We start from the raw sequence: 24,514 nt of genomic DNA on the forward strand, positions 1-24,514 counted from the left end.
GCTCTGCTGACGGAAAGGGTGAACAGCCCCCCCCCAACTCGTGAGTACACAGGTCATTGGAATGAGCAAAAAAAGAACTGTTTGGGGTGAAGTCAACTTGATAGGTACTTTAGGACTTTTTGAGTTTTGCACCCGTAAACCTTCCACAGTCTGTGAATGACTAACGCCATAGGGAAGGCCGTCTGCGTTGCTTTTTTCGCGGTATGCAAAAGAAACGCAGAAGGTTGGTAAACAAACACTGGTAAACGCATGAATGAATGGGAAAGAATAAGCAAGACGTATAAAACAGAAGCGGGGGAGGGGGGGAGAAATCCAGCCCAGGTTTTCCCGTCCGCTTCCTGAGTGACAGATTGACATCATTGGAGGCGTGACGCGAGGCTGAGGTGGGGGCTCGGCGCTGCCAGAAACTCGGCTCGGCTCATTCTGAAACAGCAACGCGAAAGCGCAGAGCAGTTGGCGAAGGGATAGCAGCAGGCGGCGGCAACAACGGCAGGCGACGGGCTGCGTCCTTGGATTTACCTCCAGCTGCCGCGATTGGGCTTTGCAAAAGGACTCTGAACCTGTTCGTTCGGTAAGCGTGATCTGGAGGACTCCCCCCCCCCGCTATTTTTGCGCGCGAGGCATTTCGGAAGTAGCTCAGGTGCTGCTCGGTGCCCGTGCATATCGGCTGAGCTAGGCGGACGACTGGCGTGCAGCCTACCGCTCGCTTAAAAAGCGCTTTCAAAAATACGTCCTTGTATCATTTCACTGCGATCTGGTGTCCGATGCAGCGACTTAAATGCGTTGTGCATTGCGAGCCTTCCGAGTAGCCTCGAGCGAAGACGACGCGGCAATCCGCAGCCCCCCACCCCGCCCCATGCAAGTGGATCGTTTGCTCCTCTGGTGCAAAGATCGTGTGTGTGTGTACCCCCGATTTGCATTATATCCGCGGGGTCTGTCCCCCCGCCCCGCCATGCTGGTGGTGTAGCAAGCCTGTCAACCAGTCTGTACCAGAAAGCACATGGCAGCTTTGCAGAATCCATTGCCTCCCTCCCCATTTCCCTTACATATGGAATTCACTCTCCTCGTGCCTGCAGTGCTTTATTTTCTTAACCCCTTGCTCAGATCGTGTTTTTTTTTTAAAAAAATTATTTTTATTGTTATTCTCCCAGGCGTTCCCGTTGCACGTTCTCTTCTCTCCCTCTCCCCGTCTAAGAGGAGAGGGGAGCTGCGGGCGAAGGACCATGTGAAAAAGAGCTCCGAGTCGAGGAAGCAGTTGGACTCGCTCGCCTGCACGCGCGCTTTACTTGGGAGGGGAAATCGTGCGCCTCCAAAGGAGAGAGGGAGGGGGAGAAAGAAACAGGGGGGAAGAACGCTCCAACTTGGAGGAAAGCAGGAGGGAACCGCCGGGGCGGCAGCAGCAGCAGAAGCAAGCTCACTTTGCAAACACTCTTCGCTCCCCACCTCCTCCGCTGCTTCCAGGCGACCCCTCTCCAAGCTGCGTGCCTTTGCATTGCTGCAGAGCGAGCGACAGCCGTTGCAAAAGCAGCTCGGTCTCCTTTTTTACCTGGCAGCCGGAGACGCCTCTTCTTCCCCCTCCAGCCTCCACCCCCCTCCCGCACCGGATTGCTTGTCGCTGCTCCTGGGAGAAAACCCTGCTTGGCTCATGGACAACCAGCTCGAGGAGGGGCGCGTGTAGGGCACCCCCTTGAATGTGCGTGCTTCGGCAGGAGAGGTGTTTGGCGAGCCGGCGAGGCGGATTTCCTTGCGCGCGAGGGCGTCGCGGCCGCTCCGTAGCCTCGGCAGCAGGAAAGGCGGGCGCCGAAGAAGCTGGTCTCGGGGGCCACGAGCGAGGATTGCGGCGCCTGGGCGCGTGGAGACTTACCGGAGCCCCGCTGCCCTATGGATCTAACCTAGCAGGGCAAAGCTTTCGCGCGGATCGGCCCTTGGAAGACGTAAGTTTGCGCCCGTCCTCTTCTGCCTCCACTTCGCAATATGGATCCTGCCGCCGCCTGGTTTCGCGCCGGGGGAGCCCGAGGGGTTAGCAGGTGTCCTGCTGGTTCCCCTTCCCCTCGCGGTGAGGTGGGGTGGGGGGCTGGCGGCGGCGGCCAAGGCTGTTTCCCACACGACGCACGTCCTCTTTCCCCAGGCGCTTGGGGGGGGGGCTCGGCTGGTTTTCTGCTGTTCGGCAACGCGCCCGGGCGAGATTTCTGAACTTGTTGCTGCGGGCAAGAAAGGAATAGGGAAAGCCCGGGGGGGGGGAACACTGGTGGATCAAAGCAGGGGAGAGGGGAGGGCCGACCTCTGCTGCTGCCAGGTGCTTCTGGCGGGAGAACTACGGTAGCTAATGCACTTCCTCAAAATCTCTGGCTTAAGATGTGAGACCCTGTGTGTGCGTGTTGTTGTTTTTTTACATGCGTTCTCCCACTAAGGCAGCCGACACATTCATTGATGTTTGTTGCAATGACATGAAACCTATTTGGCATTATCTGCGGGCTTGTTTACACCGAAAGAAGTGATCATTATGTGGCTTGGGTGACTTTTGAATTATGGCTGCATTGTCTTAACTCCAGTATTGTGTAGGCATGGGTTGGGATTTATACTTGGTTTTGAATCCCACGGGATCAACACTCGCTTGCACCTTCGCATAGTGCGCAGAGGGCTTGGGTTCCACCTGGGGTTGCTTGCCCATTCTCAAGTTGTTTAATGAGGATTAGGTGCCTCTTAACATCCTGTATCTGGAGGGAGCTCTGGTGCAATTTAGCCAGTGCAGGTTCATGGGCAGAATGGGAGTTTTCAGGGATCTGTGTGAAATAGTTTAGTCTGAGGTCTAGCACGCTTGCAAGGCAGAGATGGTCTCTCTTAATGTGCTAGAGAGGCAGGTGGAAATTCCAGCCATCCTTAGTATTATCTGTAGTTTTTCAGCAAGCGTTCAAAAATATTGTTTGTCTGTGTAGCTGCAACTGGTGGTTAGAGCGTAGAGAGATTATTCCTTTCCCTGCTGCTGTTGCTTGGTGGTGTGAGTGTGCGCTGCTTCGTTGAATGTAGTCAGCAAGGGAGGGATTTCCCCTTTTGAGTCTGGGTGAGATTTTAGCAGGTCAGTAGAAAGGCGTGGAGGCTGCAAGGAGGAAATGGTGGGTAAGACAAAGATAAAAAGGCTTCCCCCATCCTTCCACTCCGCCTCCTCAGAAAGCAGGGGGGGGAAGAGGGGGAAAAATCCCTGCATGCTCAAACTAGCACACACAACTTTCATATTGGTCTTGAAAGGTAGAGAAAGGAGTGTGCAGTTCAGCTTTAAGTACTGGAAAGTCCGTCCCCCTGAGGTAATGGTAACCTCAGCAGTTTCCCCTCCTCCTGCAAATGGGGTGGGTGGGTAGGCGGGGGGGGGGGAATAATCCCTTGTTTTCATTCATAACTTTTTCCTCTTCCTCTCTGTCAGCTCTGCATTCATCGCCTCCATTGAGATCGGGTTGCAGAGTGGGCAGTGCTGCCCTTGGTGCTTCTCATTTTCTCTTTGAGAGTCCATTCAGTGCTGAGTTTTTACAGCATTTCTCTCTCTCTCTCTCTCTCTCTCTCCCCCCCCCTGCCCCGCTTTCAAATGCGAAGGCTGCTGCTAGAAACACAGGGCTGATGTCTTACAAGGAAGCCTTTTTTGGGTGGGGAGTTAAGAATATTAGATAGATGATAGATGTCACAGACTGCAGTCCTGTGTATACTTTACATGGGTGCAAGCCCTGTGGAACACAGTAACATTTACTTCTATGTAACTATAGGATTGTACTGAACTGCTGCTTGTGTTGTCTACATCCTGCCTTTTTATTTTGTTGGAATAATTAAGGCTGCAATCCTAAAGGCTTGTTCTAAGGCTCCGTGAACACTTTGGGATTTGCTTAGGAGGAAATACTGATAGGATCCCTGGCTGGTTTTCGTGTGTGTGATTTTTGCAAGCAATTCCATCCCACCCTTCTTCTAAGAAGCTCTGTAGCAGTTAACACCCCAAGAACCCTGTCTGGTTCAAAGAATGGCTCAAAGCTGCTAACTCTTAATAAAGGACAACAATAGAAAGAATTCTCTTGTGCTCTTTATAAATGCCTATGAAAAGGAAAACTTGTGTGAGGCAGATAAGGTGTGATTGAGTTGAGCAGAGCTCTTTGTCTTGCACTCTCTACACCTGGAACAGGTGATAGGTGAGGTGCGGTCCCTTGCTTCCCCCTCCCCACATGTTCTGATTAAAGAAACTTATTCTTCCCTCTTTTAAGTTAACTGCATGATTTCTTTTGGGGTGTTTTTAAAATGTCTTGGAGAAGAACACCGGGGGGGGGGGGGAGATGTTGTGTTCCTTCAGCTGTGAGACAGTACAGTTTTCCTGACATTAGCTGTTGGAAACTAAATGTTGGTTGCTTCCTTCCTTACTTCCTTTTGTCTAATTACTGAATGGCAGACCCACATTTATTTATAAACACCACTATTATTTTGATCAGGGGGTCGGAATAGATCGCATTTAAGGTTCTATATTTGTGGCCCACCTTAATGAACCTCCATAAAGGCATGGAAGCAGCATTTTAAAACTAAGGCATCTGGTGTGTGCAGCGCTTAAGCATGTGAGCTGCTATCTGGCACAAAATTTCCGCAGTTATGAACTCCTTCAGGAGACTCAGTCTTTGCTGCATTATGCCTAAAATGGACTCGTCCAGCTGACCTTTCTTGCTGGTATGATCTATGTAAAACTGCTGCTAAAATACCCAGTGTGTTACATAGAGCAAAATGTAACATTACATTAACCTATTGCTTTGGGAGGAATGTGTGGGAAATTTTTCAAATCAAGTGTTTCACTCTTTTTGAAAAAAATATTTTGAACAGCACACTTGTCACTAAAAAAAAAAAAAGCTTCCCCAGAAATTAACAGATGACCACGTCAGTAGTGTCTTGCAACTGTGGATGCAATAGTGGTCCCAAGAGATCCAAGATGGTTCAAACAAAACAAATATTTATGTCTATCTGGTCTGATATGCGCCATTTTGAATCCTGCCCAACTATTCCTCCCCTCCCTTTTATTTTGTGCAGCAGATAACATACTTTTCACATGAAGGTGCACATAATCTTCCCAAACAACTGATTAAATGCCATACTTTATTTGTCTTATCTTTTCTGCTGCAACCCTTTCCTGCCTCCACCTCCCTCCTTTCACACCCTGCCTTATGGTCCAAGAATACTTGGAAGCCTATTGTGTAACAGGATGTTTACATCTGGTGTTTTGCTTTAATGAGCGTGCTAGATTTTTTATTTTTTTGGAAAGAGATATTTACTCCCAGAAAAGAAAAAATTCTTCACATGCTTTCCCCATTGCTAATATGCTTCAGGCGTCATGGAATAGCAGTTAAAAAGGCAGCTATGCTGAATTTGAGTTTAAAATCAGCCTTGGTATTGGAATGTGGCTTTGACAGCGAAAACGGGCAAGAACTTCTTACAGGTCTTGCAGTTTGGGGGCATGAATGTGATTCTGTAATGTGGCCTTGAAGCTCAGTGTGTGCCACTGCACATTTTATGTTGCAGTCAGTGGTTAGACATTAGTGGGAATGTACCTGAAGTAGCTTCAGGTTATGTTTGATGTAGCATGAAATAACTATAAGAATAAAATGCGCGTGCATAACGCTCATAACTTCATACTTGGAAAGCAAAGGTATGCAAACATGAAAGATTTTTGTTTCGTTCCTTAAACTGTAAGTTAACCTTCTGTGTGCTTTCTTTACAATATCTACTCAAGTAACACATACGTATTTGTTTTAAACTGCTATGTGCCCTTTTGCTTGGAGCCTGTGTAATTCCATCCTGGGATATTGTTAATAGGTAGTTAGGCCAATTTGTGGCTTGCCATAAAATGTTTTTATTTGTTTGGGTGGTGTGTTTTATTTTTTGCTTTTGGTGTGTGTGTTGTGTTGTGTGTTTCCGTTTCAGGAGAAGCAGCTGACGTCTCCCTTTTCAACTCTTGTTTTTCTCTCTGTGCCTCTCTTTTAGGATTTCCGATGCATGCCAGGTTCCTGGTGAATGCCAGAAATAGAGAACACAACAGATGGAGTCCCAAGGTCAGCATGGAAGTGGCAGTTCATTAGTGGTCCTTCAGCAGCCGCCTTTGGACAGCCGGCAAAGGGTGGACTATGAAAGAGAGCTTCAGCCCCCTACTATCTTGTCTCTAGACCAGATCAAGACGATCAGGGGCAGCAACGAATACACAGAGGGCCCATCTGTGGTGAAGAAGTCTGCCCCACGGACAGCTCCCAGGCAAGAGAAGCATGAAAGGACTCATGAAAACATACCGATTAATGTGAATAACAATTACGAGCACCGGCCCAGCCACCCGGGGCATGCGCTGCACCAACACAACGCGAGGGCTCCTGTGCTCAGCAGGTCGACGAGCACCGGCAGCGCGGCCAGTTCTGGAAGTAACAGCAGCGCTTCCTCGGAGCAGGGCCTGCTCCTGAGGTCGCCCCCGTGCAGGCCAGGGCCAGGCCACAGGTTGGAAAGGCCCATCTGGACGCAGCCCAAGCCATCCTCTCTGGTCGTGGAGGACCTGAAGAGTCCTCTGAAAGAGGACCTGGCCCAGCACAAGTTTATCTGCGAACAGTGCGGGAAGTGCAAGTGTGGGGAGTGCACAGCCCCCAGGGCCTTGCCCTCTTGCTTGGCCTGCAACAGGCAGTGCTTGTGCTCGGCTGAGAGCATGGTGGAATACGGCACCTGCATGTGCCTGGTCAAAGGGATCTTCTACCACTGTTCCAACGACGATGAAGGGGACTCCTACGCAGATAACCCTTGCTCTTGTTCCCAGTCACATTGCTGGACTAGGTACTTGTGCATGGGAGCCATGACCTTGGTATTGCCTTGCCTGCTCTGCTATCCTCCGGCAAAAGGATGCCTGAAACTGTGCCGAGGGTGTTATGACCGGATCAATCGCCCAGGTTGCAGGTGCAAGAACTCCAACACAGTTTATTGTAAGCTGGAAAGTTGCCCCTCGAGGGGTCAAGGCAAGCCCTCCTGATTTATGGGGGTGCGGGGAAAGGTTGAGTTCCTCAGACTGTCGTTCAGGTTGTGGCTGGCTTTTCTGTCTTTGCCCCCCCCCAACCTTCCCCCCTATCTTTTTTTCCTTACTTACATACACAAATGATCCTCTTCTCACACCATAGCTTCTCTCAGCAAAAGGCAAATCTGGGGTTTTTTCCCCCCCCCTGGTCTTTGGGTAAGGGTAGCCCAGGTACTTGCATCTAATCTCCCAATATGGCAAGTCATCATTCAGGTTTGTGAGTAATCCATTCCTGAAAGAAGTAATGAGGGAATTGGGTTTTTCTGAAGCCGTTTGCTCTGCAAGCAACTTTCCAAAGATGCTGTTTTTGTTTGTCCTCTATAACAATTTTTTAAAACTTAATTTTTAGTGGCTTCCAAGTGATTATTTCAAAGTATTTGTGTGTGTGAAAGAGCTGAATTATGAAGCTTTGAAGAAAAGAAAGCATTTTTTAAAAAATAGTTGGGTTAAAATTTAGCAAACCTAGTCCTGCTGTCTTTATGGATTGTAACCATCCTGGCTTTTGCTACCATCTCAACAGTTCTTTTAAAATTCCGTGATCCGTATTGCAAAAAAATAAAATAAAAATCTAGCTTGGATTTCCAACACACACAAACACACCCACCACATTCACTAGAAATGCTATGAGTATATTGTGATGCTTTAGCTTAGATTCCTGAATTGCAGGGGGTTGGACTAGATAACCCTTCCAACTACAATTCTATGATTCTAGGACTACAGCTTTCTTCATTGGTTTCTATAGCTTTCAGATTTGTACAAGGTCCTAAGTTTTCACTCCCCCCTTCCCCCCCTCTTCTTTTGATGCTAAAGTTATTGATTTCTGCACATCTGAGTAATACTGTTCAGGTATCATACAGTTTAAATTGTGTAAACATTCTTGGATCTCTTAACACTTCTATTCTGTGGTTTAATGACATTTAACTCTACTCTGCTCAATAACTTTAATCCTCTGTTTTTATTGCCTTAGCCACAAATTGTGGTGCTTTTTGTATATTTTATGTAAAAACACAAAGTTGAATTCTGACTATTTTTAAGACAAAGGTCTGTTAAAACTTTTTTATTGTAAAGAATATTTATTATGTGAATTTCTATTATTTTATGATATTTATTACAAAGGACTGTTCCAAAAATGTACTCCTGTCTGAATATAACAAAATACCAATACTTAACGAAAATAAGGGTGACACGAAGAAAGTACATATGTTAAACTATAATGCAGAAAATATAATAATTAATGAAAACGTCTCTTGGGTTCTTTATTTTTTAATATAACAGTAAGTTGTTAATAGCAGTATAACTGATATATTTCACAGCATTCATATATTTTGTTTGGGCTGGAAAACATGTGGACCCCCAATGATGTTTCTGTGGACTACTTACAAATTTTTGCATTGTCTTTAAAAGTTTGCAGTCCTCATGGCTCCAAGTGTAAAATGGGACCGCAAAAATTGCCCTATGCCTGTGAAGGACCATCGTGATTCTGCCCCCCCCCCAAAAAAGTTCGACTTAACCTTCAGGCCATAAGCGTACTTCAAAATAAGAACAGCTAACCAAGAAAATCCTTAATAAAATAAATAAGAACAGCTTCCGAACCAATCACAATTTGGCCTCTGCTAATTTCATGAAATGTGCAAATGACTCTTATCCACCCCACTCATTGGTATTTACAAGACAAGTGGGCAACCGGTGCCCCCCCCAAGATGATGTTGGACTACCACTCCCATCATCCTTGACCACTGGCTAGGACTGATAGGAGAGGGGAGTCCAACAACTTACGGAGAACCACAGGTTCCCCACCCCTGTTTCCAAAATGACCTATGGTGCTAAATCTCTTTTCTACTCTTTTTTGGTATGGCAACTGGAGTCTTCTGTTTCACTTCCTCGGGAGGCATTATGGAAACTTCCATTTACCATCAGCAGTTTAAAGTGCTTTCTTTTTCTGAAATGCCAATCGTGCCAAATTAGCAGCAACATGTCTGTTGATTGAATTGCATATCAGCTGAAGAAAATGCATCTATTTTCAAGTTTGCATCTGAATAAAAAACTAAGACTCAGAATAACAAAAGTACTTTGTGTTAATAAAGTCCAGTAGTTGAAGGAGCTTCTGGGCATTCCTAATTCTTGTGACCCAATGGGGCTTTTGTTCGTTCACCGCTATTACCTGCCAGATGGTTCCACAAAAAATTTAATACAGAATTTGCTCCGCCAGTCTATCTTTTGGCACTGTTCTACTCTGTTGTCCACAGCTGGAGTTGGGACATAGTATTGTACCTTTTGAGGTTTAGTGGGAACTGCAGTGCCCATACAAACAACCTTCCTTATTTTAAGTTTCTCAAGAAAGCATATGTTGCTAAGCAGTGGTTTCCAGAATCTTCCTCTTCGGTCTTGTAGAAGATTCAAGTGAGTCCAGCTCTTGCGACTGAAGCAACAGCGACACATTCAGTGTGTTCTTTCTTTGTTGGTTTATTAAAAATGTTTGTGTAAAAATGCTCACTCTAAGGTCAGTTACTTGACCTTAAAAGTTGCACCTTTTGTAAGGGAAAAAGTCAGAACAGTTTATCTAGTAAAAGTATGGATATTTTCTTAAAGTTGTGGGTTGATGTCGTCTCGGCATTTTGTACAAGCAACCTAATTTGTCAGGTGTAAGTGCAGATACAGGATTTTGCGTGTGGTTTTCTGTTTCGGAAACAGATATGACCCTGCACGTACAAGAGATTGTGGTGATGAGAAAACCCCCAACATTGAAAACCACATAAGCACAGTCAGCTACCACAACACATTTGGTTTTTGTATAGGAGACTGAATCTACTCTTCCTTTTAGCACTGATCATCTATTTGGTGGGGATAGAAAGAGGAGAGATCTCTGAAAACAGCAACATAATACAATCTCCATAATGCTCATAATTTATCAAGGTCCTTGGCTAATAAACAGCATCTCATTTCCCAATTCTCCAATTGCTTTTCATAAAATCATCTCTTTCACATGAAGGATGTTGTGATATTTTTTCTTAGTATCTTTTGATATGATCCATTCTTTACACATCTGTTTTTCACTGTTGCACTCAATGCCCCCTTGTGATTGTGCTTCTCATTTGGGAATATATTTTCACAATACTCACAGTATGTTTTGTCTGTGAAATGGGAGTATTTCATACAGATTGCTTTTGTGTTGCTGTTGTGGTTACTGTCTAGAATGCAAGCTCCTGTATCTGTTCAAAATGCACAAGATACCATACTTTGGGCATATGATGAACATTGTAAAATGTCATTTGAGTTTGCTATGATAGATGTGAAAAGTTGCGTTTAGGATAGTAGTTGCGAACTAAACTTTGAGCAATGCCAATTATGAGATATACCAGTTTTTAAGAGCATTGCTGTTTTATTCATTTGCTTATAATTTGGATTGGACCTGCTAGTTTTCAGGCTTTTTTCTTTTTAACTGCACAGGCTAGTCTAAAACAGAACATTCATATGTGAACACTTGAGCCACAATTATTTTCAGATTATGTAACTTGGTCAATGGACTGTTTGGTTTTTATTTCCTGCACAACTAATACTGTTGAGACTATTAAAAACAAGCAAACCACCAACCCAAGAAAAATTGGGTACCGGTAATTTATTCCTAGCATTCAGTTTTTCTATCTAGGAAGTTACAGAGTGCTATAATGATCGATCCTTTTTTTGTTTTTTTGTTTTTGTTTTTTTGAAGTGGCATGTTTGTTTGCAGCTATTTTTCTAGATCTATTATTAGGGCTATTACTTCACAACAATTGAACATGGGAACCAGCAGGAAAAGCAACTAAAGCAGGTATAGGCAACCTTGGCTCTCCAGATGTTTTGGAACTACAACTCCCATGATCCCTAGCTAACAGGGCCAGTGGTCAGGGATCATGGGAGTTGTAGTTCCAAAACATCTGGAGAGCCAAGGTTGCCTATGCCTGAACTAGAGAAATCTAAGTAGCATGGATCTTTGCCTACAATCAAGCAGGCACTTAATTCAGCCTCTGCTTTTAAGGAGCATCAGAAGCTGGCACATGTAATGTATGCTGAATGGTGGAATCAGCACATGACTGAAGTTGCACGTGGCTGTTTTGTCATAGGCAGGGAACTAGCACTTCTCCCAAATTGGATACTGTTATGTGTCATACATACATACATACATACATACATACATACATACATACATACAAACAAACAAACACTAGTTGCTATATATAATTTTCAACAAGCTCTTCATATGCACCATATAATACTTTAACATTGCAGTATGTTTAGTCTAAACCACACTGCTGGGGGATCAGTTACGCTGCTCTTCTGTCTAATGATGAGTTCTCTATTCGTTTAGATCTTGCATGCTCCCACATATTTTCATGAGGGTAATGAAATACCCATTGATTACCTGGGGAATTTATTGGTCTTAGCTCTGTGTGGTAGTTAAGGTGTATATACTGAGAATGCCTGAGATCAAATGTAGCCAGTGTTGTAATTCAACAGCGTTTGGCAGTCACCCTGGCTACCCCAGCCTTAGACTTGGTTGGAAACTTTTTCAGTACAGTGGTACCTCTGGTTAAGAACTTAATTCGTTCCAGAGGTCCGTTCTTAACCTGAAACTGTCCTTAACCTGAAGCACCACTTTAGCTAATCGGGCCGCCACGCTGCCGCCGCACGGTTTCTGTTCTCATCCTGAAGCAAAGTTCTTAACCTGAGGTACTATTTCTGGGTTAGCGGAGTTTGTAACCCGAAGCGTTTGTAACCCGAGGTACCACTACTTCCCAAGGTAACGATATGGACATTTGAGGAAGGATATCAAGCTTGCTGCTATAGCCCATTGGGTTTATTTACAGCACTGCTGGTCAATATTAAAATGTCAGGCAGGCATGGCTTCGCCCCAAAGTCTCATTAAGGAAAGAATCCATAGCATGTTGCCACCAGGTACAAAATTGAGACTGAAGTGTTCTGACAGGGTAGGTAATGAGACAGTGTGTAACTACGTCTTGGATTGAATTTTGTTTTTGAATGACAAAGATTCTGATGCTACAGGAATGGTACTTGTAGTGCAGAAAATACTGAATTGGGTGGATAAGTGGTCTGATTTTTGTAGAAGTCAGGTTCCTGTGTGCAAATGTAAATTTGAACCAGACTCCATGGGTACATTTTGTAAGAAGAAACAAGGTGTTACGTGATGGTGGTATTCAAAATCCTTTCCCAGTGCCAAGAGCACAATATTTGGTGTGGGTTCCCATGAATGGGAATCCTTCAATGCATTTTCCCGCTAAATTAAAAGAAGGATATGAAAGAGATTCTTCTGTCACGTGAACAGGACTTAAACCTGATTTCTAGCCCTATAACACAGTGGTTAGATTAAATTTTGCACTTGTTTTATGAATGCCATTGTTGGTTTATGCTGTTCAATATTTTTCTCCCTCTTAGTGTTGGTTGTTACAGTACAGACATTCTTTGCAAGTAAAATCAGTAAATAGATTCAGGTGGGTGAGAGAAGCCAATTTTGAGAGGCTGATGCATGGCACCTGTAGGAAAGGGTGTCTGTAGCCTCCAAGCAAGTAATAGCAAGGCTAGCATGAGCGCCTGCTTCTTTCCTTGGGTTTTCCAGCAACCATACAGAGGTGGTGGGCTGCTGAAACCCACTTTGGTTTGAAAGCATGTTAACAGTAAGTATCAAAACTTGGTAACTTGATCACTTGCAGGTTTTTTAGAGAGCCCATGCAAGAGATATTTCTGCTAAGAAGCTTGTTTCAACACTTTGCAATGGGTCTAAGCTAAATGAAATGCTGGTAATGTGGATAATAACCAAGCTAGTGAGTTCTCATATTTTGACAATATTGGGAATGCTTTCATCTATGTAAATCAGTGGATTGGTTCTTTTTTGTTTGAATCAAAACTGGTATTACTATAATGTTGTTTTTTTAAAAAGGTGGTTGCAAACTGGTTTCCAGGTCTATCAAAAGGCAAATAATTTAGGTTTTTATTTGTTTATTTTTTTTTGTCAATTTATGGTTTTGCTAGCTGCACTAGTCTTTAAATCAGAGATTGGGAACTTGAGGCTCTCCAAAAGTTGCTGGACCCATCGTCCCTGACTACAGGTTCTCCACATTGGTGCTTTAAATGCTAGCATTTTTGTCTGTCTGAAGAAAAGACAGAGCTTGGAAGATGAGCTTGCTAGGACAGGTGCCGGATATGGAAATGAAATCTCTTTATATGGTTGACAGATTAATGTTCTGATTTGCAAAATAGCACTCCTGAAATGAACAACTGCCCTAGCCAATTTTTTAATTAACTGGCATTTGAAATAGCCACATGGAACAGATATATTTCCTTTTTACTGTAGGCTTTTTCACACACCCAGGTTAGCATGTTGAGAATGTGGTCTGAGCGTATTAAGAGAGTTTGCAACACGGTGGCTGCGCTCTGGGTATCTGGTAAAGCAATAACAGGAATGCTGCAGGAGGTACTTGACTCTGCATAGATCCATCTAAATCACTTTCTCAGAGCTGATGTGTGAATTCATCCTGAGGCTCAGTGAGTGAAGATAATGCAAGGAATCAACTTATTGGCTGTGATTTATAGGTGCTGCCTTCCAGCTGTGGTGATCACTGAATGAAAGGCAACCAAGCTGTTAGGTTCTTTTCATTTTTTAAAAAAGCATTTCCTTTTGATTTCTTCATATACTTCATGCAACAATGCGTTGGTTTAAATTGTGTGGCTAATTGCTGTGGGGTTTGTTTTTTTTTAAAAAAAATAACAATGGTATTAATATGGAATTGAAGAAATGTGTATAGAGGCCTGTCAGAAATGGCTTGAAAATCCCTTTAGAGATCTCTGACAAGATGTGATGAGTTCTTATTCAAGACTGCCCAGCTAAAGTATCTGTGGTGAACATTGGAACAATTATTAATGAGCCAAAATGCTACAGTTCTGAAGATGCGGACACCAGTTATCTCTCCAAGAGAAGAGTTGAAGCTTACAGAGGCTCTCCCATCAGACACTTCATTTTTGCCAGTTAATTTTCCACATCTTCATCATAGTGACAGAATGGTCCACATTATGTATTTCCATAAATGAATGCTTTTCTCTTATAAATCATCTCTATGAGAGGACACATCATGGGATGAGATGCTGGGTTCTAAGTTAATGATAAAAATGGCTATCCATGAACAGAACATTGCTTGCTCACATGAACTAAAGGATGTATAATGGCTAGTTCTTTTGAATTCTAGAGCCACATTTCTAGAGCTTTATTCACATTAAAATAGTAAAATATATGCATTTTACTTTTAATGAAGTTATGAAGCCAACAAGAAATATGGTTAGCAAAACACTGATTATATACTGTATATACCCAGCCTTCTAAAACAAAGACACTTTAAATCAGAGGAAAATTAAATGGAGACACATGAAGCTTTGCTCATTCCATGTGTAGAAGTAGAACCTGATGAAAGTTAAGGTGCTGGAATGCTGCAGAAAGTAATAAAACATTCTGCATTGATTCAAAGTTACCTGGGATACATAGTTTAGCCAGCTGCAATTAAGCATTGCTAGAAGTGATAGCAGCTTGATCCTATTCATGCCTAACTCAAAAGTTCCATTGCGTTCAATGGGAAATGTCCCATTGTGCTTATGATTGCAGTCCAAGTTACAGTAGATAATTAAGCAATGCACTGGCCCTACAATTGCAAATACATCTTGTCATTAAAAGTACTTGGCAGGTGAGTTCCTGATCATCCCCATAGAGCAGGCACGTCCAACAGGTAGATCGTGATCTACCGGTAGATCACTGGACGTCTGTGGTAGATCACTGGTAGATCAGTGGCTCCTCCCAAAGAAGCTGAACAACTTGGGCTCCCCTAAAAAAACTCAACATTTTGGCCCTTCACACCCCCCCCCAAAAAAACGGGCCTTCCCTCTTCCCTAAAAGAAGCTCAACAAGTTTGACCTGAACCCCACACAACAGGGCTTTCCTTCCTAATAAAAAAAGCTCAAAAACTTTGACCTGAACACCCAAGAAATGGGCTTCCCTCTTCCCTAAAAAAAGCTCAACGACTTTGACCTGAACCCCCCAAAAGGGGGTAGATCACTGCCAGTCTTTAACTCTGTGAGTAGATCGCAGTTTGTTGGGAGTTGGCCACCCCTGCCATAGAGTGTTTTATGACCAATGTTTCCCTTTGTGCAAATAGAAGACTGGGCTTCACCTTATGTACTCCACTTGTAGAGAAGAGATGGGGATCCTATAGACCCTTCAGGTGTTGCTGGAATCCCAGCCCCCAACAGCCTGTATGGCCAGTAGTCAGAGATGATGGGAGTCATAGTTCAGCAACATCTAGAGGCCCACAGGGAGAGAGTAAAACAGCTACATCATCATATGGGGAATGAAGTTGGCCACTGTGAGAACAGGATGCTAGCCTAGATGAGGCGTAGGCCTACCGTGGCAGGCTCCTCTAAGGTGCTCCTGAAAGGAAGACTCTACCTAGACTGTACCTATATGTTTCATTATTGAATAATTGAACAATACACTAATTGCTCTCTGTATTGCTTGTACTTGGCCCTATTAGATGGCTTCCAAAGGTGGAGTTATGAGGGCCACAGCTGGTCTGGCCTTCAGAATCTCATGCAAGATAACAATGCTCCTGAACATTTGGCTTTTGGGGAGTGGGTTGTAAAGAGGATGAGGCATACATAATGCATCAAAGCCTTCTGTGGCATCTTAGAAGACTTTAACAATTGTTATCGACCAGTGTCTGACAACCTGGGCTTTAGTCCACAAAAGCTTATGCCATATAAATAATTTTGTTAGTCTTTAAGTTGCCACGGGACTCCTTTGTTGTTTTTGCTGCAACAGACTGTCCCTGCTGAAGGGGAAAAAATACATAATACGTGTTACTTTCATGGTCAGCAACTTATGCCCAGATCCCAGTCTTTTAATTAAAAACCTTTTATTTCCACAAATTTATTCCGCGGTCGTTCTTCCAAGATCTGCCTTGGATTTCTAATGGGGAATGTTTTAGCAGGAATGTAGCCTTTTGTTACTATGAATAGTTCGGGGCAGATTAGCTGTGCGCCAATTTCCTGTTGCTTTTCAGAGCTGCAATCTGAGCCCTATTTGCTTCTGGCTCTTGCACAATAGAAAACAATGGGTGGCTTCTTTCAGGTTTCACTTCAGAGCTCTTAGGAACAGGGGAAGTGGCTAAAGCCCTACTTTACAGGTAATTAACAATAGATAATGTTTGCTTCCCTTCTCCCCCTCCTTTTTTTTTGAGCTGATAAAAGCTTGAAAGATTCTTCTATATGCCAGTTCAAAAGCTGCAGTAAGTTCCTGCTGTCACTGTCTTTGCATTAGTAAATGTGGCTCTCGGGAACTGGCTGGAGGAGAATTTTACACACACACCCCAAATGCAAAAGCGAGAGTGAAGCAGTTTGTTGGAAAAACCAACACAACTGCACGAGATCAGTCTGCCTTGTTTGCTTTTTAAAAGTTCATCCTCTTGAAACATGCGAATTTATACTTAAACAATTGGGGCCTGCAACAAGGTGTTGCAGTATGTGTTTACTCAACAGAAGTCTTCCTATTCAGAATGTCTGTCAGTCATACTCTCCACCAAAATATTAAATTCTAATTTTCTGTTTCTCATTGGTATGCTGAATCTCCATTGGAGGAGGGGAGATTCCCCAAGCATGCGAATATCTGTCTTTTGTTTCTCCTTAGCCCTATATGATCTGCATTTCAGTCAGCTTTCATCACCTGCATTCACTATTAGAGAAAGTGATATGCAGTCCAACTTTGTTCATCAATCTGGTATCTTTTTTTGCAGGTGTGCTCTGCTATTCCACTCCCCATTTTTAATTGTTTGCTGATCAGGTATGGGAAGGAAGTATTTACTTATTACAGTAGTGCCTCGACTTACGAATTTAATCCGTTCCGAAGGCACCTTCATAGGTCGAAAAATCCGTAAGTTGAAAAGCGCCATTGGAAACGCGATTTCCCATAGGAATGCATTGGAAACAGAAAAATTTGTAAGTCGAAGCAACCCCATCTAAAAATTCGTAAGTAAAAAAAAACTCTATCTAAAACTGCCACAGTTTCCATTCGGATGTCGAGAAATTCGTAAGCGTGCGGCCATTTGCCCCATTCATAAGTCAAAAAATTCGGTTGTTGAGTCGTTCGTAAGTCGAGGTACCACTGTATGTATATTCATTAATAGGGGTTTTTACGTATACTTTATTTATAGTTGCTGGATACTGTTAAACATCACAAAATAACGGGGTATCTGAAGAAGTGTGCATGCACACGAAAGCTCATACCAATGACAAACTTGTTGGTCTCTAAGGTGCTGCTGGAAGGAATTTTTTTATTTTGTTTAGGCTACGTCAGACCAACACGGCTACCTACCTGTAACTGGGTATTACACTAAAAACTTGTAAATGTATCAGTGGTCAAATTGTTAGGGTGGGGGAAGCCTCACTCTCTGAAATCCACCAGTTGTGGTCAACTTGTGGTCTTTCGTAACCCTCTGAAAAAAGGAGCAGAGAAGTTGTCAAAAGGTAGGGTGGCCAGAATCCTGCTCCCTCAAGCACTGATCCGGCTTGAGTTGATAGCAGTCTCTAGCCCTCTGTGGCTTTTCAGATTTGCAGCACACCAGGCTTCCATCTATGCTACTGGAGTGTATGAGTTCCTGTAGAGCTGCCTCTGTTGAAGTTGAACTGAATGGTAAAGCCACTAGTCCTGGAAATAATAATAATTTATTTGTACCCCGTCCATCCAGCTGGGTTTCCCCAGCCAATCTATTCCAGGCATCCCCAAACTGCAGCCCTCCAGATGTTTTGGCCCACAACTCCCATGATCCCTAGCTAACAGCACCACTGGTCAGGGAAGATGGGAACTGTAGTCCAAAATATCTGGAGGGCCGAAGTTTGGGGATGCCTGAATTCTCTCTTTTCCACGCTCACATCACCAGGTTATGAGTGCCCTCCTATCATGTGTTGTGGCATAACTAACGTCTGTCAGGTGTGATTTATTTCTTCTCTTGCTTCACCTCCTCAGGGAGAAAATCATGTGTGTATGGGGAGAGTTTTGTTCAATTAGTTTTTTTTAATGAGGTTTTGGTTTGTTGCATTTTTTGTTAGGGGTTGGGAAACGTTTGTTTTCTGAAATGGAGGAAGTTGACTTCTAGACATGATGATATCTAGCATTCGTATTAATGACAGTGGGATGGAAGAGGTGTGGGGTATTGTTTATTTCAGACAAAGTGTGGATTGGATTTACTGTATGTGGTTTTTTAAAGAATCTATTGACTGATACTGAGCATTATGTTGCTTTGGCTATTGTGTCTACTGAGGACAAACAATGTTACGTGCTTTACAATCTTATCACTTATTTTTTTTATGTTAGCAGATAAACTTTTACAGCACTATGAATTGGTGTTGAAATTATGTACAGTAGAAATAGTTTTTCACTCATTTCTTATAGACAGCTATTTAGAAAGTGTTTTCAAATCTTCACTGTGTTCCTCAGAGAAACATCTTAAATATCAACAGAGGTTATAACAACAGGCAGGGGGTTGTTCAAAGCTACATATTGAGTCCACAGCAAAAGTGGCACCGTGGTCAACCAGATCCAGGTTTGGGGATCCACTAACATGTGTGTTCATCATTGAATGACTGCAGCATCAAGTTCTGACCTGTGTATGGTCCCTCCCAGCATTTGCACATCACCTCAAACACGGTACTTTCTGATGGCATCAGCACATGCCAGCCCCCAGCTGTCATTTCTGCAGTAGTAAAAGTGACCCCCCCCAAATAAAAATCAATGATGTACATGAATGTATGAATCAGCCCTAACTTTGTGAACTGGACTGCACTGGTTCTTCAGAAAACATCTGCATTTCTTGGAAACAAGAGCTCTTTTCTGGTGTGGGGAAAACGGGACCAGGCTGGTGCCAAATATGCAGCTGTAAATGTCCTTTCACCCAGAAGCCTATTCCCTCTTAGGACACAACTCTGTGACCTTCTGCACCTGCATAACAGCAATAAATCCTCCAGTTTCAGCAGGGAAAGCAAACTTCTTCCCTGAGCCTGTGTGTGTGTGTGAGAGAGAGAGTTTGGAGGTGGTGTTTTTTGGCATGTGCACCTGATTTCACATTAGGCAATCTATGGTACAGTGCTGGTAAGTGAAAACCTAGTTGCCTACATTTTATCTGGTCTATGGTGATCTTTTTTATTCATATAACTTATCAGTAGGCAAACAAACTAAAGTGATACTATCAAAACAAATCTATAGATTTGTCCTTACTTCTTCTTTTTTTCCAAACCAAAGTTCCCAAAATACTCTAACCAGATAAAACTCTGAATGTTGCTTTAGCAGAAGAGCAGGAGATAATATTTTACATTTTTAAAATGTTACATGAAATCCATTAGAGAGAGAAAATAATATTCTCAAATTTATGAACTAGGTTTCTTCTCCAAATTATCTTAATTATTCTTTAGTAAAGAAAGTATTGATGGTTATCATAGTCTGAGCCATAGGATAATGGAGAACTGTGTGCTGAATTCAGCCATAGCATTAAAGAGTAAACCAATATTTTAGCAAGTGACGTGCCCACACATAGCTACTTGATTCCAAGATTCAAACTGTGTAGACCAAACTTCCAAAGACTGTTGGTGTTGGAGCTAAACTTCAAGTCTCTTTTTTTTTTTTAAAAAAAGCCTGCCTTGTAATGTTTCCCTTAGACCACTTGACTAGGGAATAAATTTTCACTTAGGGCTATGTTGGAAGAATTTGTGAGGCAGAGTTGTGGGCCCAATCAGGATAATTTGGGTATCCAGTGCTCTGTTGAGTTCTTCCTGACATCAGTTCATCAACCAGCTGACACAATTTGCCCATTGTTAGAGTCGGAGGGAGGGGGATTATCACATGACCAATACAGATGGACCATGATTATGATCCACCCCATAGCTTTCCATATTTTATTTATGTATTCGATTTTTAACCTGCGCATTCCAAAATACATTTCCAAAGATAACTGGCTAAAACAACCTTTTAGCAGTTTAAAACTCCTAAAAGCAATAATCTACTCTCAAGCTAACAATTTCAAGGTTGCCAGGGACACAACTTTCAGTTGTCCAATGAATGGTGTAAACCGGAATGTTTTACTTTTCCAATGAAATCAACATTTAAGGTCTGCTGATTGCGTTGGGAAAGTTAAACACTTGCTAGACTCTTTCCTGTTGAACTCAATGCTGCTTCACTTTGACTAGATCAGAATAATGGTCCATCAGTGTCAAGCCTGTTAGTCTCTCTTCCCACGCCACCCTCAAATATGGCAATGATAAAATTGGCCACATACGAGTTGAATAAAATTCTAAATGTATGGTAGGATTTTCGGTTTCTATCAAATGCCTATCCTAATTCAGACCATTTGTTCTTCCTGAGAGTGGCATATGCTCCTTATACGTAAAACTGATGTTCCTTTCATGTTTTCCAATGAAACCTCATTTGCCAAAACAAGTGATGCTCATAGGAATATTTGACACCATGGTTGGATTCTGGGTAGTCTTTACAGTGTTCTTTTTACAATGACTCTTAGATAGGTGGGTGTTATGCCAAAAAATAGAATATGTTAAGAAAAAAAAGTAATGATCTCATCTGATATTTCTATTTTAAACAAGGTGCTTTTTGATGCTTTACTAGACATGACATCACAGTTTCCTGTTTCATAACTTAGCTCTGCTGCACTGAGCCAATTGCCTGGGTCCCACAGCTTACAAGGGCTCACATCCCTTTATAAGAAAATAGTTGCCATTTACAAGGACCGAAAGGCGAAAAGAAGTAGCAATGAGTTAGAGGCTAGGCAATCTATAATTTTTAAAGAGCACCCAGTAAAAACCTGGTCAAAAATAAGATGACAACAAAATTGTTTTTGGCTTGACTGGGGGAAAAGAAAATTGGAAAGGATGTTGTCAGAGTTTTAGGCCCCAAAGTTCTTCTTCCATGGAAACTGCGCTCTCAAGAATAAAGGTGACGTCTTCTGGTGAGATGAGTCTAGCCTGCTTCATACTTTATTCTGGCAGTATGGTTGTTCACAATTTATGTGGCATTGTGGCATCCTTGTCCATGGCCTGATGACTGCAGCATCAGATGTGTGAATGTGCCATTGCCACAGGCAGAACTTTCATAGGACCTCACAACACCTCAAAAAGAATGGTTTTCAGTGGAATCAACAGATAAGTAGCCATGCGTAAGGGGACTTTTTGTGAAGTGTTGCAATACAATTATAGTATAGTTGAAGATAGAATATCCTTTCTGGCATTGTCCACAGGTACTGAGACCAAAACTCCTTTCTTTGATTCACCTCTTCCAAAAGTTGGTAGAGATTAAAACATCCCCTTTTCACATTTGGAAAGTCTTCCATGTCCCTTTGATCTCATGTGACTGGCTTATGTCCTTTGGTGCATAGGGAACTGGGTTTTGTTTATTTTTTTACTGTAGCTTTTTTTGTAAATGTGTTTGCTCAGAAGCAGGACTTGGTCTGTTGTTGTTGTTGTTTATTAAACTTGTATACCACCCTTCATCTATAGATCTCAGAGCAATTCACAACACAAAATTACAATATAAAAACATGAAGTGCATAATAAAAATAAGAACAAAAACAACCCCACCACCACCACCACACATTTAAAAGGGCATCAGATGTCAATCAGCCGAAGGCCTGGTTGAAGAGGACCATTTTGCCTGGCACCCAAGAGTGTATAACGAAGGTGCCAGACGACCCTCCCTGGGAAGAGCATTCCACAAATGTGGAGCCACTGTATATTTGCATGTTGCCACTCTCTGCAGGGCCGTCTTCAGCATACCTGGCGCCCTGGTGCGACGGATCCCTCCGGCGCCCCCGCCCCGTTTCCCAGTGTGGCGGGCGCAGCGCGCAGCACAGCTGCCACCTGGAGGGCTGGCGCCCTGCGCCACCCAGCCTGGCCATAGGCCCGGCCCTGGGCCAGGAGGCGCTGCCCGTCCCCTGTTGCGACACCCCTGCGCACGGCGGAGGCGGCCCCAGGCCCGCCCGCCTCCGGAGAGCGGGCTGAAGCCGCTGAACAGCTGAGAGGCGCGCCTGTGGCTGCCTCTGCCGCGCCTCTCCGCGGGCGCAGTGGGGGCAGCGGCACCCTTGGTGGCCTGGCGCCCCGCGCCACCAGACCCGGGCCTAGAGACGGCCCTGACTCTGGATGTCTTGTGGAGGAGGCCCCTGAAGAAGGGCTTCAGAAGATGATATGAGGGTCTGGGTAGGTTCACATGGAGAGAGGCCCTGGTTGGGGAACCTGTGTCTCTCCAGATATTGTTGGATAAATCCACACCAGCCAGAATGACCAGTGGTCTGGGATGATGGTGTCTTGGAGTCTAACAAATCTGGAGAGTCACCAGTTCCTCTCTGGCCTTGTTTAGTGTGTGCTTAAGGTTGGAGCCCTCCCATATTGCCATGTGATTTACCGCTTCACAGCAGAAAGATATAGAAATTATCCACCTGCTGACAGCAGGTAACTCTTGTTTAGGCCCCAACCAATCTCCAGGCTTACCATGACGTCCATTGAAGCTGTTCCTATGTTGAAATGAATGTGTATCAAGCTGAGCTTCTGAGTTGAACTTTTCTCTGTTGCTAACCAATGGTGACTGTTAATGTAAAGAATGGTTAAATGACTTTCCATCTCCTTTCCAAAACTGTGCATGTAGGAGTAGGTAGGGGGAACAGCCATCCATCACAGTGTGCAGGTTTTTACTTGTTGCCTTGTGAATATTTGGGCCCTCAAGAATGAATATTTGTCTGTCTGAACTGCTTAGAACCTCCTGATTGTTCAGCAAGGTAAAGTGACTATGTATGTCTCTCATGAACTTTCAGTGCTATTTGTGTGGAAATACTTGCCATTCTGCTGTTTTGTAGGCAACTAGTTAGCTAATCTTTCCTTTCGTTTCCTTGCTTTCACCTGATGAGGCCACCTAACTAGGAAGGGTATTTTAGCAAGAAAGGCAAAGAGACCGTTCCTGAATTTAAAATATAATGTGCATTCATGCTTATCAGATTCTTAACAGCCAGGAATTCCAATTTACTGACTTCTTAGGATCCAACCTTTTAAATAAGAGCCGTATAAAAAATGAGGGATGTGTCTTGCAGTCAGCATGCGATAAGATGCGTCCCTCAGACCCTGTGTTGGGAAAGTTGTATTTTCCAATTTCTTGGTGCCTGGGAAAGCAGCTTTTAAATTACAACAAAAGTTTGAACCATTGCATGGAGTCACTGGCCCCTCTGAGGGGGCTTTCTCTGTCTTCTTAAGAACAGACCACGCTCAGAGCCCAGATGGTTCCTGTCTGCTGGCTTTATTCAATGCACTTCCTCCCACAGACGGGAGCCCTTTTGCCCTCCTTCCACCCCTCCTCTTTCAAGCATCCACCATGGAGTCTTTCTGTTTTGTGGCTGGAAATAATCTTTTATTGCCCAGTTGTTCGGAAGTGACCTTTTGCCCTTGATTAGATAGCACCAGGCTCTATCACCGGGTTGCTTTTGAGCTGGCAGTTGCTTTTTGTCTTTGCTGATCCGGTGTCAGGAAGAACAATGTAAAGGTTTGCGAAATTTTTAGTTCAGCTAAGGCTCCGTGTGGGATGGCAAGGGGGCGGAGAGAGATGCTGGAATATTGCAGAGCAGCCTTTGTGGGCCACGATAAATCATGCGTGCGAGTTAAATAACGGTACATCGCAAAGTAAAATCACATGCTTGGAGATATACGACGACCTCCTGGTAGATGGCCTTTTCCACCTTTCTGAAGAGTTGTGATTAAAAAAAAATCTGCAAGAAAAATGAAGAGAACGTGCTTAGAATCAGGATGCATATTTACTCATAAGCAAGTCTCATTGATTTCAGTAGATCTATATTCCAAGGAAGTGTGCTTTGGAAAGATCTGGCTTAGTTGAGCCCTTTTTCTCTCCCCCTCTCCCTTTTGGGATTGCTTGAAAAAGACAAATTCGTAAAGTAAAATGAGAGTGCAGAGGTGTCTTCATGGACTAATGGTAAAGATGGAACACAGTGGTGGCTGGTCTGCCATGGGACTGAGAGGGCCAGGCAGAAGGCAGGAACAGGAATACAAGTACTTCAAACACATAAATATCAACGTGACTATTTCATTCTGAAATCTGCTTCTCTTTTTCTGTTCTTCTATTTCCCCAGTCCGTCCTTAACGATTAATTTCTTATCTTACCGTAATCCAAATTTGGATTATCTTCCATTAACCCCCTCACCAGTAATACCTGCATCCACATCAATGCAAACTGCGCACCCACCCACCCCACTCACACAAGAAACCAAAGACCACCACAGCCATCCACAAATGAACACCCACACCCTACGCCAACCCCCAACCTCTCTCAACAACAAAGGAGTACAAGCGAACAACAGAGAACCCGCACAAACAACG

General features: G+C 43.6%; 1 protein-coding gene across 6 annotated transcripts; it reads left to right on the forward strand.

Moving 5' to 3' along the window:
• Positions 1-398: 398 nt before the first annotated feature.
• SPRY1 (sprouty RTK signaling antagonist 1) lies at positions 399-19,751 on the forward strand. Of its 6 annotated transcripts, XM_035113125.2 has the most exons (3): positions 399-571; positions 1,152-1,934; positions 5,995-19,751. In XM_035113125.2, the coding sequence occupies exon 3, from the start codon at positions 6,050-6,052 to the stop codon at positions 7,010-7,012; it is 963 nt and encodes a 320-aa protein (XP_034969016.1). In that variant the 5' UTR covers positions 399-571; positions 1,152-1,934; positions 5,995-6,049; the 3' UTR covers positions 7,013-19,751. The 6 variants fall into 6 exon arrangements, with proteins under 6 accessions (XP_034969016.1, XP_060134561.1, XP_060134563.1 ...); XM_060278578.1 differs by lacking the exons at positions 399-571; positions 1,152-1,934 and adding an exon at positions 2,153-3,302; XM_060278580.1 differs by lacking the exons at positions 399-571; positions 1,152-1,934 and adding an exon at positions 3,369-4,689.
• The last annotated feature ends 4,763 nt before the right edge of the window (positions 19,752-24,514 follow it).

Source organism: Zootoca vivipara, chromosome 9 (assembly GCF_963506605.1).
Source record: "Zootoca vivipara chromosome 9, rZooViv1.1, whole genome shotgun sequence".
NCBI classification, from domain to species: domain Eukaryota; kingdom Metazoa; phylum Chordata; class Lepidosauria; order Squamata; family Lacertidae; genus Zootoca; species Zootoca vivipara.